The 19,402-nt window shown below is 49.8% G+C and overlaps 1 protein-coding gene across 1 annotated transcript; it reads right to left on the reverse strand.

Annotated features, from left to right (window-relative positions):
- Positions 1–5,676: 5,676 nt before the first annotated feature.
- LOC125943806 (uncharacterized) lies at positions 5,677–9,916 on the reverse strand. The gene is made up of 2 exons (XM_049663324.1): positions 9,405–9,916; positions 5,677–6,304 (listed from the first exon to the last, which is right to left on the reverse strand). The coding sequence occupies exons 1-2, from the start codon at positions 9,674–9,676 to the stop codon at positions 5,839–5,841; spliced, it is 738 nt and encodes a 245-aa protein (XP_049519281.1). The 5' UTR covers positions 9,677–9,916; the 3' UTR covers positions 5,677–5,838.
- Between the last annotated feature and the right edge of the window lie 9,486 nt (positions 9,917–19,402).

Genomic DNA, 19,402 nt, shown 5'->3' on the forward strand with positions numbered 1-19,402 from the left:
TTTTATGCCGGAGTCTTAGCGGCCCTTCAAACATTGATCACGATTCACACATTGCTCATCTTCTTTCTTACGCGTGATCATGTATTCTTTTTCGCATTTTAGTCCTACTCGATGGTAGATTCGAGACTTCCTCTGAAATTCGCTCTACGCACTGGCACCATATCACGCGATCAATATTATACGCAGCACGTTTCTAATAACAGTGCTTTTTTGTCAGTGGCTGATTTTTTCGACTGCCATATTTTTAAGGTTCTCGCACTCAAGTGATAATGTGCTTCATATCATTTGGTTTATTTTCTATCGAATATGAGAGGAAATAATACAGTTTTCATATTGTGCGGGACACTGCGCAAACAGGCAAGCTTTGTAGAACAACAATTCGAAGGCCTAAATGAACATTTTCTGTGTAAAATATCTCACCCCGGGTCTGTGCCGGAGAATATCTTGCACGGCGGCGTACATGCACCGACGTACTAAGAAGATGCTGAGGTGCGTTGTTTAAAAATAATTTGAGTTATGCAAGCCATATTTTACATAGGATGTGCGCTTGAACACTGCGCTTTACTTTCCTGTGGTCTTTGATGGCTTTAACTTCAGGAAAGTTCTTCGAGAAGAAAATAGGTATTAACCTCACAAAGGTCACGCATCGTTCCACTTCAAGAAGAATTAGATGAACTTGATCAGCTTTATTCATCGGCATGGAGAGCACATTCGTATAAAAATCAACAAAATGTTGCTTCATTTACAAATCAATTAGCATAGTAATTAACTAACTGGTAAGTACATTGCTGAGCTATCCACATATGAAACTCCGCGCCTGCCTGTCAGAAAAGCTACCATGCATTGGGCTTCACGTTAGGTTTCCCATACCCAAATCAGCAATTTGAGGTATCAAAATATCGGTTTTCCTTGGCGTGGGTACACAGTGGTACATGGCTGAGAAGTTTTAAATATTGTAACCAACACTTACGACAAACGTTTCTAAGAAAGCTGATTTATTCGGGGCCAACCTGTGCTCGTGAACTCAAGACTCAACACTCAAGAAGCGACGACGCTTTCGAGCGCCGTCACCTCTTCGAACGTCGTTCCCTTCTTCGTCATCTCCTGTCGCGTGCCATTCATTCGATTTTCGAGCACAAGCCGCCGGTCTGTCAGCACGTGGTGTGGGCACGTGCGGTGCAGCGTTGCCTTGCGGTGATTTGCTTGATGCTTGTGGTGTGGCGGTTCTTTGGGACACAGCTAGGATGTGGTGGTAGTCTTATCGTTCTCGTTATGCTGACGGCATTAGTCCCCCTCCAAAGAATCATCGTCCCGACGCGTAGAAAAACCCTTGACCGGCCAACAGTTCTAAAAGGACAAATCTCAGGGTACTACCGGTGCTATTCTCGGGGACATGTGCCAATTCTGGTTTCCATGTTGATTGTTCAGAGTTTTCGTTTCGTATTTTTTATACTTACCTGCTTTCATTTTGCTGTTGTACTTCAACTACCTTTACTACTGTTATAGTGCTGGTTTACTTTAGCCACTACGCTTGCACCCTTGGACAGGAGGTCCCCCTGCAGCTCTCGGACCTCCTCCTGTATATTTATCTGTACGTGGTTTATTGCTATGAACTGAATAAACTTGATTCTTGAATGCCTTTCGTAGTAAGGTTTCATTCTTATACGTGTACGACTTTGGGTGAGTCCTGCGTCGTGTGGAGCACACTTGACCTGCAGAATTACCTCGTAGTTTAAGGAACTTAGCCGGCGCAGTACTTTATAAGGGCCAAAATAACGGCGCAGTAACTTTTCCGAAAGGCCGGGCGTACGTATAGGCGTCCATACCCAAACTTTGTCTCCAGGATTGTACTGCACCTCTCTTCGCTTTAGGTTGTACCCGTTTGCGTCGACGTATTGCTGTTGTACGATGCAGTACGTTTCAGTACGATGCAGTACCTTTCTATGTACTCACTGACGTCAGGGTCATCTTCGCCGCTGTTGTTCACAGGTAAGATCGCGTACAATGTCGTTGTTGCGGTCCGGCCATAAACAAGTTCAAAGAGCATGAAAGGCGTCGTGTCTTGCACTGCAGTATTATACGCAAAGGTAGCGTATGGTAGAATACTGTCGAGCGTTCGATTCTCTATGTCCACGTACATCTAGATCATGTCGGAAATCGTTCTATTGAGCCGTTTAGTCAGGCCGTTTGTTCGTGGATGGTATGCTGTGGTTTTTCTATGATGATCATGCGTTAGTTTAATTAGAGACTGCGTCAAACGGGCCATGAAAGCTGTTCCCTTGTCTGTTATGAGAACTTTAGGCGGGCCATCTCCACCGCAACTATGCAGGAAACAGCAGTTCACCGGCAAAGTCCAAGGAAATTCACAAAAAAAGTACAGCTCGAAGACTCGGCGTTCTGCCTGAAAGGCACTTCGTCTTCTTCACGCGCGTCCGTCTTCACTCTCACGCGCGTCCGCCGGACTCGGTAGTGCCCGCGGCGGCTGCCTCCAGGAAGCGCAACGGCACCGAGAGCGACACTGACAGCGACGACACCATGCAGTACTATGTCAGCAGTGAAGAAGCTGGTGACGACACCTTCGAGCTGGTGCGGAGCCGTAAAGCAAAGAGAAGGTTTGTCAGCACATCATCAAATTCGAGTGCGTCCACCATGAGGTCATCACGGATTACCGAGGCACTCACCATCCTTTTCACGCCAGTTGTCGCCACAGACAACCTGAGATGCCTCAACAGGCAAGCCGTGTCTACACATCTAGAGGCACTGGTCCCGAATGAAATCAAGGACATCAGAGTAAACATCCGTACGAACGTCGTAGCGATCGACGTAGAACATGCGACTGCGTTAGATTCTTTACGCAAGTTCACGGAACTTGACGGGATTAAAGTCTACCCTCATATTCCGCTGGGAAAAGAAAGCAGTACTGGCGTAATTTATGATGTAGACGAAACCATTGCCGACATCGATTTGTCGATCTTAATCAAGCCGGCTACAGAAAACACCGTCATCGCAAACGTTTTTCGTCTCGGCACGTCACGGTGTGTAAAGATCATATTTAAGGGCGAATCCCTACCAACACATGTAAAAGTGGGCCACTTCCGACACGCAGTTCGGCCTTTTGTACCAAAACCACTACAGTGCTGGAAGTGCATGAAGTTAGGCCATGTGAGTAGTGTGTGCAAAAACACTTCCGTGTGTTCTCGATGCACGGGGCCGCACACCATTGACACGTGCGAGGCCAGTGTGCTGAAGTGCACAAACTGCAGCGGCCCTCATGATGCATCCTCAAAGGAGTGCCCCTTAATTCGAAAGGAAATGACAATTTTAAAGAAAATGGTTAGAGACCACTCGTCTCACCGAGAAGCGGCAGCATCTATTAAGAGACGAAGATCACGTCGCCGACGCCGTTCAAGAACCTCCAAAGCATCTGTACCGCGCGAGCCACGTACATCACCACCCCCTCTCCCGCCCAGGCCAAACGCAGTCAGCTCTAAGGACAAAGGAGCTTCGAACAACACGGTAGTTGACGCTTGGCCTGAACTCCCGAGGCTACGTGCACCTACGGAGCGGGAACAGACATCTACAGCAAGGGACACCTCGTCTGTTCCTGATAAATTGACGGACCAGGATCAACAAATTGTTGTTATGCTCAGCTCTCTAGTGAGTGCTCTTCGTGTTCTTCTGGACAAGCTGCAGACACCAACAGCTAGAAGTGTATTGCAAGTGCTGGATGCCATCAATCCCGTTCTCGCACGCCTTCAGAAGTCCAGTGCTTGAAAACTTATATAGCGGAACCATGGCTCGTCGACAACAGCAGCGATCGTTCCGGGATGGTGTCAGAAGCGCCTCCATATTCCAGTGGAATGCGAGAGGCCTGAGGTCATATTTCGGATTTCCAGCAGTTCGTGTTTGAAAACCACTTTCCTGTACTGGTCATCCGTGAACCGAATTTATCAACTACCTTTAGACTATCAGGATATGAACCTTTCGTTTCAACCACTGGTGCCCGAAGTAGTAAGGTTCTGGTTTACATTCGCAAGGACCTTACGTATTTCGCCCAGCCCGTACCTCCACACGACGATAACCAATATGTCTGTGTTACTGTGAAAAAGAAGAGGCTGTCTTTTACACTTATTGGCGTCTACCTTTCCCCAACAAGTCAATTCGATAGTAAAAGACTAAACGATCTTATGGCTGCGACTCACGGTCCTTGGATAATAACAGGGGATTTCAACGCTCACCACCAGATATGGGGAAGCCCCAGGATAAATTCAAGAGGCAGGTCACTCATATCCTTTGCATCAGGCCGCAACCTGCGTCTTCTAAATGACGGAAGCCCGACATTTCTGCGAGGAACAACGTACAGCAGCTGCCTAGACTTAACACTGGTGTCACGTTGCCTAACTTTGAGAGTGCAGTGGTTCACTGATATCGAAACCCATGGAAGTGATCATATTCCGACCTATGTGAGAATCGATGGACTAGAAGCTACATTACCCAGTATATCCCGCCAAATTGACTGGTCAGTCTTTGAAGATCTTGTGGAAGACGCATGCAAGATACCAATCGCACGCAGGCTAGAAGACATCATTGCAGACGCAATGTACGATTGTACGCGTAAGCTTCACATATTCATCAAAGCGTACAGAGTATGACATTGAATTGGAAAGACTTCGTGCACTACGTCGTCGAGCTGAAAGGAGGTACAGGCGCACGAAGTCAATTCTTGACCTCAGATTAGCTCGGCGAATGCAAAAGAAGATACAGCGCCGGATGGATAAGCTAGAAGATCAAAGATGGAAATGCTTTTGTGAGTCACTGGACCTCCGAAAGCCACTGTCCCGTGTGTGGCGTACCCTAAGGGGTCTTCGCTCATGTCCCCAGCAACGACACCCATTTAACGCCCTTGCTCTCCATCAAAACCGCGGTGAGATAGACGTTGCAGAAGAGTTTTGTGCGAAAGTCGCCGGCTGAATAGTTCTACTCCCTGACATGGTTTTAGGCGATATTCCTGGTCCACGAGATACAAGTATGGACGCTCCTTTTTCTATGGAAGAGTTAGAGGCTGCTATGGCGCTATGTAGGTGTTCGTCTTCGCCAGGGCCTGACGGAATCACATATAATGCTATGCGCCACCTACGTCGAGAAGCGCGACGAGAACTGCTCAACCTTTTTAATAGGTCATGGCATGATGGCGTCGTTCCACAGGAATGGAAACGCAGCCGCTTGGTACCGTTGGTAAAAGCAGGAAAGTCACCGCTAGAACTGTCATCATTTCGGCCTATAGTACTCGCCAGCTGCGTCGGAAAGCTCATGGAGTGCATGATGCCCATGCGTCTCGAATGGTATCTTGAACACCACAATATTTACCCTGACTCTATGGCGGGATTTCGATGAGGCCGTTCATCGATTGACAATGTCATCGATCTAGTGTCATCTGTTGAGCAATAAAAGTCTTGGAAACGATTATCAGTAGCACTCTTTCTTGACGTGAAAGGCGCCTACGACAACGTTTCCCATCAAACCATCCTAGACGCACTTTTGACATTGGAACTAGGAGGGCGAGTATTTCGATGGATCCTGGACTGGATCCTCGAACATTCCTGGAATGGTTTTAGGCGACATTCCTGGACTGCGTTGCGACTCACGCGTCCGTTATGAACGGACGCGTGAGTCGCAACGACACGGAACACAAAAGCGTTTATTACAAGAAGGACACTGCTTATATAGCTAAGACGGTGACAGGTATCAGCACACTTGGTGATAACAGAAGACAGGCACAAAACTGGCGCACGCTCTCTCGTTGCCCACTGACGTCACTTCGTGTGATTTCACAATCTATCACATCCCTTCCCCCTTAGTCATCGATGCCGTAACGTCGCACTGGGCGGCGTTGGCGAGTGGAACGCCTGAGAGGCTGCGGCGTCTCAGGCCCGACAGGTCCCAGGGTGGGGCCTGGTGTATCCGGGAGCGCAAAAGAGGGCGACGTTTCATGGCCTCCGGGCTCATCGTGCCATGCTCGGCGCACGTGGTCCCGGTGGCGTCGGTGCACAGTACCGTCTGCAGTCCGCAGCTCGTACATGACGTGGCCCAAACGTCGCAACACACGACCAGGAACCCACTCGGGGCCGGGCCGGAAGTTTCTCGCGTACACAGTATCACCCGGCAGGAACCCACGTTGTGGAGGCGGCAGCAGGCATCTTGCTTCGCTCTCGTCCCGTTGAAGGGTCGATATGGCCGTCCTGAAGTTCCGACCCAGCATGACTTCTGCAGGTGATTTGCCGGTTTCGGAGTGTGGCGTAGAGTGCTGTTTGAACAAAAAACGTGAAACCTTGCATTGTACGGTGCCCTGTCTCTGTTTCCGTAATGAACATTTCAGTTCTCGTACCATCCGCTCCGCCCTTCCGTTACTTGACGGGTGGTAAGGCGCGGTATACATATAGCGAATGCCATTTCGTTTAAGGAAATCTTGAGTTTCCCTGCTGGCAAAAGCGGTGCCATTATCAGACACAACCAGGTCGGGTAATCCATACACTGCGAACATCTTGCGGAATTTTTCAATTACCGCAACTAAGTGAACAGACGGCATAACTTCGACTTCAGCCCAGTTCGAGAGGGCGTCTACCGCCACCAGAAAATGCACGCCTTGGATCGGTCCTGCGAAATCCACGTGGATTCTACTCCAAGGTCGTTCTGGCTTAGCCCAGAAATGCGTTGGTGTCTTTGGTTCACTCGGTCTGTTTACCTGGCACGGCCTGCAGCATCTAACTAGCTCTTCTATCCTTCTGTCCATATGAGGCCACCACACATACGACCTAGCTATTGCCTTCATGGCCGTCACTCCCGGATGGTTAGCGTGCATAAGACTTAACACTTCTTTCTGCAATGCCTCAGGAATTAATACGCGGCTTCCCCAGAGCACACAGTCGCGATGCACGGACAACTCGTTTTGTCTCACCTCATACGCAGAGTACTCCGGGGCTACTCGATCGCGTGGCCAACCCTCCAGAATCCATTTCTTCACTTGGGACAGCTGGGGATCACTGCTGGTGTACGCTGCCACTTCTCGTGCGCTCACTGGAGGGTACTCCACAGCTTCCAGTAGGAGTATGTCACCCGGTACTTCAGTCTCCTGTCGGGTTAAGGGAGCCGGCAACCTACTCAGGCAATCTGCGTTTCCATGGTCCTGGGTTTTCCTGTAATCGAGCACGTATTCGTAGGCTGATAACATTAGAGTCCACCGTAACATGCGAGGCGAAAGAACCGCCGGAATCTGCGTTTTCCGCTGAAAGATTCCTAGCAAGGGCTTGTGATCCGTGAGAATAAGAAAATTTCGCCCACAAAGGTACTGGTGGAAATGTCGCACCCCAAAAACCACGGCAAGAGCTTCACGGTCGATCTGAGCATAATTACGCTCAGCCTTAGATAATGTTCGAGACGCATAGGCTACAGGCTGCTCATTTCCTTCGTTGTCGCGGTGAGACAAAACTGCCCCCACTCCCACAGATGACGCGTCGCATGACAACACTAATGGGGCATCAGGTATAAAATGCACCAGTAACGAGTTAGAGGTCAGCAACTTCTTCAGGCTCTCGAACGCTTCCCTGTGCTCTGAACTCGAGTTCCATGGTACGTTGTTATCCAACAACCGATACAATTTTTCAGCTACTTCTGTCCTGCCCTTCAAAAAACGATTATAGAAATTGATCATACCCAAAAAGGCTTGCAGTTCCTTTTTGTTCTTCGGAGCAGGAGCCTGGTGGATGGCCTCAACCTTTGCTTTCGAGGGGTAGATGCCCTTAGCGTCAATTCGATGCCCCAGAAACTCAAGGCTCTCCTTGAAAAATTCGCACTTCGCCGCTTGAACTCGGAGCCCGGTTTTGGACAATCGGCTGAGGACCTCGGCAAGCATCCGTTCATGTTCCTCGATAGACTCGCTGGCAATCAGGATATCATCCAGATATACCGCTACTTGCGGCATTCCGGCCAGCACCATGTCCATGGTTCTTTGGAACACCCCAGGGGCAACGGACACGCCGAACGGCAGCCGACAAACCCTGTACAGCCCTTGCACGGTATTTATCGTGAGCAACTCCGCCGTTTCTTCATCCACTAATAGTTGCTGATAAGCCTGCGTCAGGTCGAGTTTGGAAAAAACACGCCCCCTTCCTAATCGGGCAAACACTTCTTTGCTTGTGGGTAACGGGTATACATTACTTTTTACGGACTGGTTCACCGTGCTCCTATAATCTCCGCATATTCGTAGGGAGCCGTCCTTCTTTCGCACCACGACGATTGGCGTTGCCCAGTCTGAATATTGGGTGGGTTTTAGAATTCCCAGTTCCTCCAAGCGATTTAACTCAGCAACTACTTCCTCCTTCATGGCAAACGGAATGCTGCGGCACTTCAGGAACCGGGCTTGGGCGGCCTCCTTTAGTTCGATGTGGATGCGTGGCAGATTTGCGCCTGGAAATGTTTCACTGAACACGTCTGCGAATTTTTCCATTATCGCTTGAGGTCCGACCTTTATGTTATGAAGACCTGTTAGGCTGATTCCCAATGGCTGGAACCAATTTCGGCCCAGTAGAGCGTTCCCGTCGTTCTTCAGTACTAGTAGCGGCAGCTGAAATTTTCGGTCTTTGAACTTCACGGGCACAGACGCTTTTCCCAGCACGTCCAGACCTTCCTTTGTCCAGGTCACCAGTTGCGTGTCGCACTTGTCCAGCTTGATCCGCTTCGCCACTTGCCGCTTCCGAAATTCGTTCATACTGATAATCGACCTGGCCGCTCCAGAATCTACTTCCATCGGCACGATTTCATTTCCGATCTCTACAGTGATGACGTACTTTGGCGTCCCGCTTTTTAATTGGCTGATACTGAATAAATCGTCGTACTCGCTCTTCGCTGCTTTTTTGTTATCCTCGAGCTGCGCTTCCACCTCCGCTGGCTTTTTTCGGCATGCTTTGGCTAAATGCCCCTTTCCGCCGCAGTTGAAACACACCGAATCTTTGTATCTGCAACGCCATCCTGGATGCGCTCCCAAACAGCGGAAACAAACCCTCTGCCTCTCTGGTTGCTTCTTGTTGGCTTCCATTTCTACTTTCGACGTTAACTCTTGCTGGAATTCGGGCTCCTGTGCGTTGCTCCGAATTACTTTTTGCTGCTTGACAGCTGCTTCTGCCGTGATTGCCAATTCATATGCCGTCTCGAACGTCTGATTTTTTTCCGCCAACAATCGTTGTTGAACCACATTGTCCGAGATTCCAAAAACCAACCGGTCGCGCAACATTTCCTCTAATGGAAATTTTGTTCCGCCAAATCCACAGTTGTCGGATAACTTGCGCAGAGCAGTGACATAGTCGGCTACGCCCTCCCCTTCTTGCTGGTCTCGTTTAGAAAAGACGTACCTCGCGTATAGTTCAGATGGCTTCGGGTTGACGTGCTTCTTTACTGCATCAACGATGACTTGGTAGTCCACGTTTGGCGGTCGCGACGGCTTCACGAGAGTGGCTATGAGGGAGTACGTCTCTGGGCCACAGCAGCTGAGCAACACCGCTCGCTTGTCCTCATCCGTTGTGAGCTTGCTCGCTGCACAATACAACTCAATGCGCTCGACATACTCCACCCACGACGAGTTTTCACTGAGGTTGAACTCTCGAATGCGACTACCGGCTGCCATGCTGCCGGAAAACCCTGGCCCACGCACGGGTTAGACCGTGCCTCGTCGCCACTGTTATGAACGGACGCGTGAGTCGCAACGACACGGAACACAAAAGCGTTTATTACAAGAAGGACACTGCTTATATAGCTAAGACGGTGACAGGTATCAGCACACTTGGTGATAACAGAAGACAGGCACAAAACTGGCGCACGCTCTCTCGTTGCCCACTGACGTCACTTCGTGTGATTTCACAATCTATCACACAATTCTTGACCTCTTGACCACAATTCTTGAGCTCGGCGAATGCAAAAGAAGATACAGCGCCGGATGGATAAGCTAGAAGATCAAAGATGGAAATGCTTTTGTGAGTCACTGGACCTCCGAAAGCCACTGTCCCGTGTGTGGCGTACCCTAAGGGGTCTTCGCTCATGTCCCCAGCAACGACACCCATTTAATGCCCTTGCTCTCCATCAAAACCGCGGTGAGATAGACGTTGCAGAAGAGTTTTGTGCGAAAGTCGCCGGCGGAATAGTTCTACTCCCTGACATGGTTTTAGGCGATATTCCTGGTCCACGAGATACAAGTATGGACGCTCCTTTTTCTATGGAAGAGTTAGAGGCTGCTATGGTGCTATGTAGGTGTTCGTCTTCGCCAGGGCCTGACGGAATCACATATAATGCTATGCGCCACCTACGTCGAGAAGCGCGACGAGAACTGCTCAACCTTTTTAATAGGTCATGGCATGATGGCGTCGTTCCACAGGAATGGAAACGCAGCCGCTTGGTACCGTTGGTAAAAGCAGGAAAGTCACCGCTAGAACTGTCATCATTTCGACCTATAGTACTCGCCAGCTGCGTCGGAAAGCTCATGGAGTGCATGATGCCCATGCGTCTCGAATGGTATCTTGAACACCACAATATTTACCCTGACTCTATGGCGGGATTTCGACGAGGCCGTTCATCGATTGACAATGTCATCGATCTAGTGTCATCTGTTGAGCAATAAAAGTCTTGGAAACGATTATCAGTAGCACTCTTTCTTGACGTGAAAGGCGCCTACGACAACGTTTCCCATCAAACCATCCTAGACGCACTTTTGACATTGGAACTAGGAGGGCGAGTATTTCGATGGATCCAAAGCTACTTGACACAAAGGTCCTTGTTTGTACGCACAGAAGATGGTCCGACTACTGAGCACTACACATGCCCTGGCGTTCCTCAAGGCGGTGTTCTAAGCCCTATTCTATTTAACATCACACTTCTTGGGCTGGCCGATTCCCTACCGGAAACAGTGAGTGTCTCCATCTACGCCGACGACATCTGCATCTGGGCATCAGCGGTGACTCACCCACAGGTTCGTGCAAGGTTACAGAAGGCAGCAACACAGGCAACTGGCTATCTTTGCACACAAGGCCTAACCATCTCGATAAAAAAATGTGCGTTAGTCGCTTTTACGCGAAAAGCAATGTCTGGTTATCCAGTGTGCATCAATGGCCAGCGTATCTCCTACAAGAGAAATCATCGGTTTTTGGGTGTCTTTGTTGACCGAGATCTCTCCTGGAGCCGTCAGGTTGCCCACTTGAAGAAGAAGCTCACATATATGGTTCACGTTTTCAAATTCATCGCCGGTAAAACGTGGGGATCATCAGTGAGCTCTATGCTACAGTTGTACCGAGCACTTTTTAGCGGCTTCCTACGCTATAGCTCTCCCGTGCTTGCTAAAACATGCAAATCAAATCTTCGAGCCCTTCAGAGCGTGCAAGCACAGGCATTACGTGTTTGCCTCGGCCTTCCGCGGAGCGCCTCAACAGCAGGAACAGTTATCACGGCTCAAGACCATCCGATCACGACTTACATGACCATCGACACGCTTAGGGCCCATATTCGCCACGTTTCACGGATGCAATCAAGCTCTCTTGCCTCCCTGCCAGAACGACGACCACAGGCGTCATTCTCCAACGTGGTCAGCATTCATAGTGCCTCCCTAGCATCGGGGTTCACACCCTCGACACGTTCACCGTCAGCGTTGTGGACGTCCTGAAGTGCGCCTTTACGTTCCAGGAATAAGAAAAAAGACGGACCTGCCTACTTTGGCCTTGAAGCAAGCAGCTCTCGATTGCTTGCACTCTTTCTACTCTGACCGAATCCACATATATACGGATGGCTCTTCCACTCAGACCAGCTCCACCGGCGCAGTGGTTATACCATCACGATCAATGAGCATCACATACAAGACTTCTTACGTGACATCATGGACCGCTTCGGAGCTTGTTGCCCTCCGAGGTGCCATTGATTATATTAACAACCAACCGGCTAATCGGTGGGTAATCTTATGTGATTCAAAGGCGGCCCTACAATGTCTTTTGTCAGCTCTCCGTCGCGGGTCCTGAGAACAACTCGTCTCAGAGATACGAGAAATGCACCACCATACGATCGCAAAAGGACATGACGTCGTGTTTCAGTGGCTGCCGAGTCATTGCGGTATCACCGGCAACGACATCGCCGACGAAGCTGCTAGGAAAGCACACGAAGGAGCAAATCTTGTTTCTGTACCTTTATCGAGGACTGACGCAGCCCAACACCTAAGCAAGCTAGCGCAAACTATGACATTGGAGAAGTGGCATACAACTGAATTCGCACAGCATCGGTTGCATTCTCTCGACCCATCTATGCAGCTGCGGCTGTTGCCTGGATTTCCTCGAAATGAGGAAACAATGCTGTGCCGCTTACGCTTGGGTGTTGCATTCACCAATGCTTACACGTGTTTGATTGGAATGGCTGATAGCGCCGAGTGTAATGCCTGTGGTGTCGATGAGACTATAGAACACCTACTATGCTACTGTCCATCTTTTCAAAACGAAAGACATGGCCTATGCAACGTTCTCAATAGGCTACATAGAAGACCGTTCACTTTGAGGAAGATCTTGGGACCATGGCCTCGAATATCACAGCTGCAAAAGGCCACAAAAGCACTGCTGCGATTTTTAAAAACTACAGGACTGAGTGACCGTCTATGACCCGGACTGATTGATCATCAGTGATAGAACAGAGATCTGTTGCTACGTTGGCGATATCAGCAGTGGACTTTCTATTCTTCTCTTAATCTCTCTCTCCCCTTTTCCTTCCCCCAGTGTAGGGTAGCCAACTGGGCTCAGTCCTGGTTAACCTCCCTGCCTTTCATTAAATCATTTTCTCTCTCTCTTAGGCGGGCCATGGCGTAATACGATGTGTATGACGAAAAACTGAGCCTCTTCAATGGCGGTTGCTTTTGTGATAGAAGTATGGGTGTACCGTGTGAGATGATCGGTTGCTACCACAGTCTACTGCTTTCCTGTGCACGAAACAGGAAATGGCCCAAGTAAATCTACTCATATCTATTAAAATGGTACTGGCTGGTGGCTGTATCGGTTGCAGAAGGCCTGCTGGTTTGAGTGGCGGCGTTTTGTGCCTTTGAAAATCTCGGCACGGTTTGACATAGTGATGGTATAAATTCATCATCTTCGGCCAGTGATATTTTTGGCGTATTCTTGCCATATTCCTACTAACGCCTAAGTGACCAACTGAAGGATCATCATGGCAAGCTTCAAAGATCTCAGCTCGTAGCGATGATGGTACGAGAAGTAGAAACGTCTCACCACTGGACTCGAAGTTTCTATTGTAGAGGACGTTGTTCTTGAGAACATACGAACACAATCCACGGACAAGAACTAGAGGAACTTTCACAAACTGACTCTGCAGGTGCTGGCTGAGCAGGAGTAATTCCGGATCAGTCAACTGATGATGAGCCATTTCGGACGTGTTCACAGCCCCAAGAAACGGGAAATCTTGCTCGTATTCAGCAGAGGTCGATTACATCGGTGCGCGTGATAAGAAATCAGCATCATTGTGCTTGAGAGCGGACTTGTAAACGACCGTGATGTCATATTCCTGTAGACGCAAGCTCCACCTAGCAAGTGTTCCAGAAGGGTCCTTGAGGTTCGCAAGCCATAATGATGGTCGCTGATGGCTCGAAACGGTCTGCCGTACAAGTATGACCGGAACTTGCTGATGGTCTATATAACCGCCAGGCATTTATTTTCTGTAGCTGAGTAATTTGTCTCGGTTTTCGATAGAGTACGGCTTGCGTACGCAATGAATTTTTCTTCTCCATTCTGCCACTGAATAAGTATGGCGCCGAGACCAGCGTTACTCACGTCGGTGTGGATGTCTGTTTCGGCATCTTCATCAAAATGGGCAAGTATGGGAGGACTCTGCAAACGTCGTCGTTGCTCAGAAAAGGTGTCTTCTTGTTCTTTCTGTCACACGAAAGGGACATCTTTTGTTAGCCGCGTGAGTGGTACGGCAATTTTAGAAAAGTTTTCTACGGAGTGCCTGTAGTAGGCGCAGATTTCCAGGAAGCACCTGATAGTTTTTTTGTCTCTTGACTTAGGAAACTTTTCTACTGCCATGATCTTCTCGGGATCTGGGCGGACGCCTTCAGCACTGACAATGTGTCCGAAAAAGCGGAGCTCGCGAAAGCCGGAGTGGCATTTTTCGGGTTTTATGGTCAATCCCGTGGTGAGAGAGAATAAACTTTATTGCACGAAGAGTGGTTGGTGTGGTTATTCTTGGGTGGAGCCTTCTTGTAGAGCCTCACTGGCCGCGGCGGCTCGCCGGGCCAGGTCCAGGGTCGCCAGTTGGCTTCCCAGTGCCAGCTTGGAAAGTCGTGCCTCCCAAGACCACGTTGTGAGTGTCTGTGATGAGCTCACCAGCCTGGATACTGCCTCGGCTGGGCGTTCCGTACACTGGCATGTAATGTGTGTCAGTGTGGCTGTATGGTCGTTGCACCAGGGGCATACACTGGTTGTGTATACCTCTGGAAACATTGCATGCAACCTTGATATGTGCGGGTAAGTGTTGGTTTGAAGGCGCTGCCAGTCCCTGGCTTGTTGGCTGCTTAACTTGGGATGTGGAGGAGCGTACTTCCGTCTGGTCAGGCGTTGGTCCTCCAAAATCTGCCTGCTCGTGATGGGATCGTCATGGTGGTTTGTGAGGGGCCTCGAACAGTCTTCTGTGGCTCGGCCAGCAAGTCCGTGAGCTACACAGTCGGCCTCCTCGTTGCCTTCGAGGCCTGTGTGCCCTGGGAACCAGACGATCCCATGGTCCTCAGTCAGCGTGGGGCCCAGGATATCGGTGACGCACCTGGGAAGTGTGCCTCTAATATATAACCGACAGGCGGCCTGTGAATCCGTCAGGATATATGCGGAGCGACCTCTTCGTTCTGCTTCTTTGATTGCGAGGGCTATGGCTGCTGCCTCTGCGGTGGCGCTTGATCTGGTGCGTATAGATGCGCAGGCCAACACTTTCTTTTGTTTAACTACTGCCGTTGCGTATGCCGGTTTTCTGGGGCCTTGTGGTGTTGTGGAGTAAAGGCTAGCGTCGGTGAAGTAAGTATCATGATCGTTCCTTCTCTGGAGGAGTTTTCGTGCTCGTGCTTGCCGGCGCTTTTGGTTGTATAGCGGATGCATGTTCTTGGGAACCGGTTCCACGATGATGCGAGCTCGTAGGTGCATCGGTAAGATGACTGTGTCGTCTCCGCAGTATTGGGGGGTGAGCGGGTATCCCAGTCCTTGCAGTTGTTTTCTGCCCTGTTGTGTGGTGTTGAGTCGTTCTCTTTGTGCGATTAGCGTTGCGGCTGCCAGTTCTTCATATGTGTTATTTATGCCTATCGACATGAGCCTGTCTGTGCTCGTGCAATTCGGAAGTTGGAGTGGAGCTTTGTATTCGATTCTTATGAGCTTGTCGATGTTTTCTATTTCGGTCTTGCGTGTAGCATGGAAGGGCAGAGCGAAGGTGATTCGGGTGAGGACGAATGCCTGTACGAGGCGTAATGTCTCGCCTTCTGTCATCCCATCTTCTTGCTATTCTAGCTATGAGGGTTGTAATACTTTTTACGGTGTGTTTGAGTTTGTCTATTGCCGTCTTTACGCTGTTATTTTCTTGTATGTGCATGCCCAGGATTCGTGCTACCGGGGTTCTGTTGCGGTAGGAATGGCATCCAGAACTGCCCTCAGTCGCTGCACGTGCTGATCGAATGTGGTGGAGAAGACCACCACATCATCGAGGTAGACGAGGCATGACTGCCATTTCAGTCTGGAGAGAACAGGGTCCATCATCCACTGGAAGGTGGCGGGCGCAGAACACAGACCAAATGGAAGCACGTTAAACTGGTATAGACCATCCGGCGTCAGAAATGCCGTTTTTTCGCGATCTCGCTCGTCGAATTTTATCTTCTAGTACCCGCTTTTGAGATCCAAAGAAGAGAAGGAGTGAGCATTGCATAGTTTGTACAAGGTGCCGTCGATGCGTGGGAGTGGATAAACATCCCGCTTCGTGACGGGGTTGAGTTTCCTGTAATCAACACAAAAGCGTAGTGTGTTATACTTCTTTTTCACCAGAACTACCGGAGATGCCCACGGGCTATTGGATGGCTGTATTACGTCGTCCATGATCATTTACTGTACCCGACTTCTCATCGCTTCCCTTTCTTTTGGAGCAACTCGGTACGGGTGTTGGCGCACTGGTCTTACGGGTTCTTCGACCACGATGTGGTGCTTTGCAACGGGAGTGCGATGGACTTCCGATGAAGTAGAGATGCATTCAGCAAACTCTTTGACCAAGCTCACAATCGTATGTCCTTGTGGTGATGACAGCTCTCAGTCAATATCGATATATGCAAGGACACTGTCTAAAGCCACAGAGGCTTGTGACAGTGCATCGTGAGTCAATACATCCATAACTTGTGCATAGTCATGAAGAGATGCTACGGCTGTTCCCTTCGCCACGTCTAGTGCCTCATTGCCAAAGTTAGTCAAGGGGACAGCCGCACATCCGTTACGCAGGTGAACAAGACCCCTTGCCACGCATATTTTTTTTTTCCAGTAGTAGCCCGATAGTTCAGTCTACAAGTCCCTCATAGTTTTGAAATGCGTCACTCCTCACAATGACAGACACACTGCGCCTTGCCGGCACGGTCAAGTGTTGATCCACAATACGCAGAGAGGCAACATGTGGTTGTTCTACATCAGAAAAGGCGACAGCATTTTCCGTAGAAAACAACATGCGGGATTCTTGCAAGTCGATTATTGCGCCATTTGCTTGTAAAAAGTCCATGCCCAGGATCAGATCACGCGAACACTCGGGGAGAACAATAAAGCTGCTGACGTACATAAAGCCTCTAATTCCGATTCTTGCTGTGCACATTCCTACGGGCTCGATTAAGTGTCCCCCGGCTGTATGTATCAGAGATCCGGTCCAATGGGTCAAGACCTTTTTCAATTTTCTGGTGAGTACACTACTAATAACCGAATGGTCCGCACCAGTGTCTATCAACGCAGTCACTTCGAAGTCGTCAATGATGACACGCAACTCAGAAGTAACGTCGCCATCACTGCATTTGTTTGTCGCTGCGTCACTGTCGTCGTCCCGTCGGGTTAGCAATAGAGGGCCTTCGGTTTTCTGGGCGTCCGCGGCCTTGCCTCACAGGCTCTAGTTTTCCCGTCGTGGACTTTGTGAGTGACGCCTCGGTGAAAGGGAGGATGGACGCGGACTCGGCGACCGATAACGCATAGGCGCTGCCGATCGAGGCTCATGTTGCTGGGGGTACGGAATACTTTGGCGCGTCGATAAAAATGCTTCTATGCCGTAAGGGCGCTCACCGTTTCGAGGGCAAGACGCATTCACAGAGAAGCCACGCAATCCCACTCGGTGATACTGACATTTACGATACAAGTGACCAGCCTCTCCACAGTGGTAGCAGAGGGGACGCCGGTCTGCAGTACGCCATACATCGCTTTTACGTGGTCTTCCTTCCGGCATGGGCGGCATACTGCAAGGAAGCATCTGGTGCATAGCGGTATTTCGGGCAGAGTCAGTGCGTTCAATGTCGTGCCGTGAAACTTGGGCGTATGACATCCGCGGCTGTCGCTCCGGTTGTGTTGGAGGCTGTCGCTCCGGTTGTGCTGGAGGCCGTACCTGAGGCTCTGGTTCACAAATTAGTTGCCGCGCTTCTTCGCGTACGACATCTGCAAGTGAGGACACCGTAGGAGGGCTTTGAACCAGTTACAATTTCTGCAGGTCTTCCCTAACGACAGGTCTCACCATTTCACTTAGGGCGTTGATGTTGTTGAGGAGGGCACCTGACCCAACTTCAAATGATGCGACGCTTGCATCTCTGTTGTACTCCCTTGCACGCTGCTGCAGCGTCTTCTCCATCGTCGTCGCTTCTGACCGGAATTCGGCTACAGTGAAGGGCTGATTACGAACCAGGCCGGCAAAGAGCTCCTGTTTCGCACCGCGCATTAGGTGCCGCAATTTATTGTCTTCGAGCATGTTTGGGTCGGCTCGGTGGAAGAGGTGGGACATGTCTTCAATGTAAATGGTCACACTTTCATTGTTTCGTTGGTTTCTTGCCTGAAGAGCAGCTTTTCCTCTCACTGCGACCCGTGCTCGGGTAAGTAGCGTGCAGCTCTCGTCGGAAATCATCCCACGATGAGAACGACGCTTCGTGGCTTTGAAACCACGTGCGTGGAGATTTCTCCAGCGCAAACGACACGTAACGGAGTTTCCTTGTTTCATCCCAGTCGTTACATCTGGCGACATGCTCAAAGTTTTCGAGCCAGTCCTCGGTATCATCGAATGTGTCTCCGTGAAAGGATTCTGGCGTCCGGGGTGAGTCTACGACAACGTGAGGTGGGGTCACTTGAGTAGCCATCGCACTGGCGCCTAGGCTGACCGCCGTGGCTGCCCTTGGTGAATAGGCGAGAGGACCAAACTCGGGGGGCTCACCTCGTATGCGGCGAATTGTGCGTTGGTGGACAGACGTTAATTCCGTGGCTGCAAACTTCGCGGATCCAGGCTACCTTCACAGACGTGTGTGGAGCTTGGAATCATACCCCGCACCTCCACCAGAAATGCAACCAACAGTTATGACAAACGTTTCTAAGAAAGCTGATTTATTCTGGGCGAAACTGTGCCTGTGAGCTCAAGAGACTCAACACTCAAGATAAACGCCTTCGGGCGTCACTTCTTCAAACGTCGTTCTCTTTTTCGTCACCTTCTGTCACTTGCCATTCATTCCATTTTCTAGCACGAGCCATCAGTCTGTGAGCACGTGGTGTGGGCACGGGCGGCGCAGCGTTGCCTTGCGGTGCCCTGCTTGACGCTTGTAGTGTGGCGGTTCTTTCGGACACAGCTAGGATGCGGTGGGCGTCTTATCGTTCTCGTTATGCTGGCGGCAATATTTTCAACCATCAACAGTGTTTCACCGTACCTAGAAGGTTCACAACCGCTTTAAATTATCTGTATTTATTTTGTGGCATATTTGCTACGCATACAGTTTGGCTTAAACAGTAGTGAGTACCCACGAGTGCTGTAGGTAGATTGCACGAAGCTATATGGAAAGTTTAATATACCGAAGCTGTAGGCGCTTTTATTTTGTTTTGCTTTATTTTACTATCTCATTTAGGAGTTCAAGAACAGCAAAGAAAGTAAGGACTAGAGTGTTACTATTGAGGGGCTGGATCGGTAATTTACAAAACATGTGGCTTCCTACAGGTTAAGTCCATTGCAATCACATTTTGTTCATTCCGGCACTCCAGGAGCTCTTCCTCGCTCAGGCCGAAGATATCATCACAAATACCTCATTTGCTTGTGTTCAGGGATCGTTTCATAGTGATCGGCACATTACTAAATGCTATGAGCTTGG

The sequence above is a fragment of the Dermacentor silvarum genome, chromosome 3, assembly GCF_013339745.2.
Source record: "Dermacentor silvarum isolate Dsil-2018 chromosome 3, BIME_Dsil_1.4, whole genome shotgun sequence".
In the NCBI taxonomy this organism is placed as follows: Eukaryota; Metazoa; Arthropoda; class Arachnida; order Ixodida; family Ixodidae; genus Dermacentor; species Dermacentor silvarum.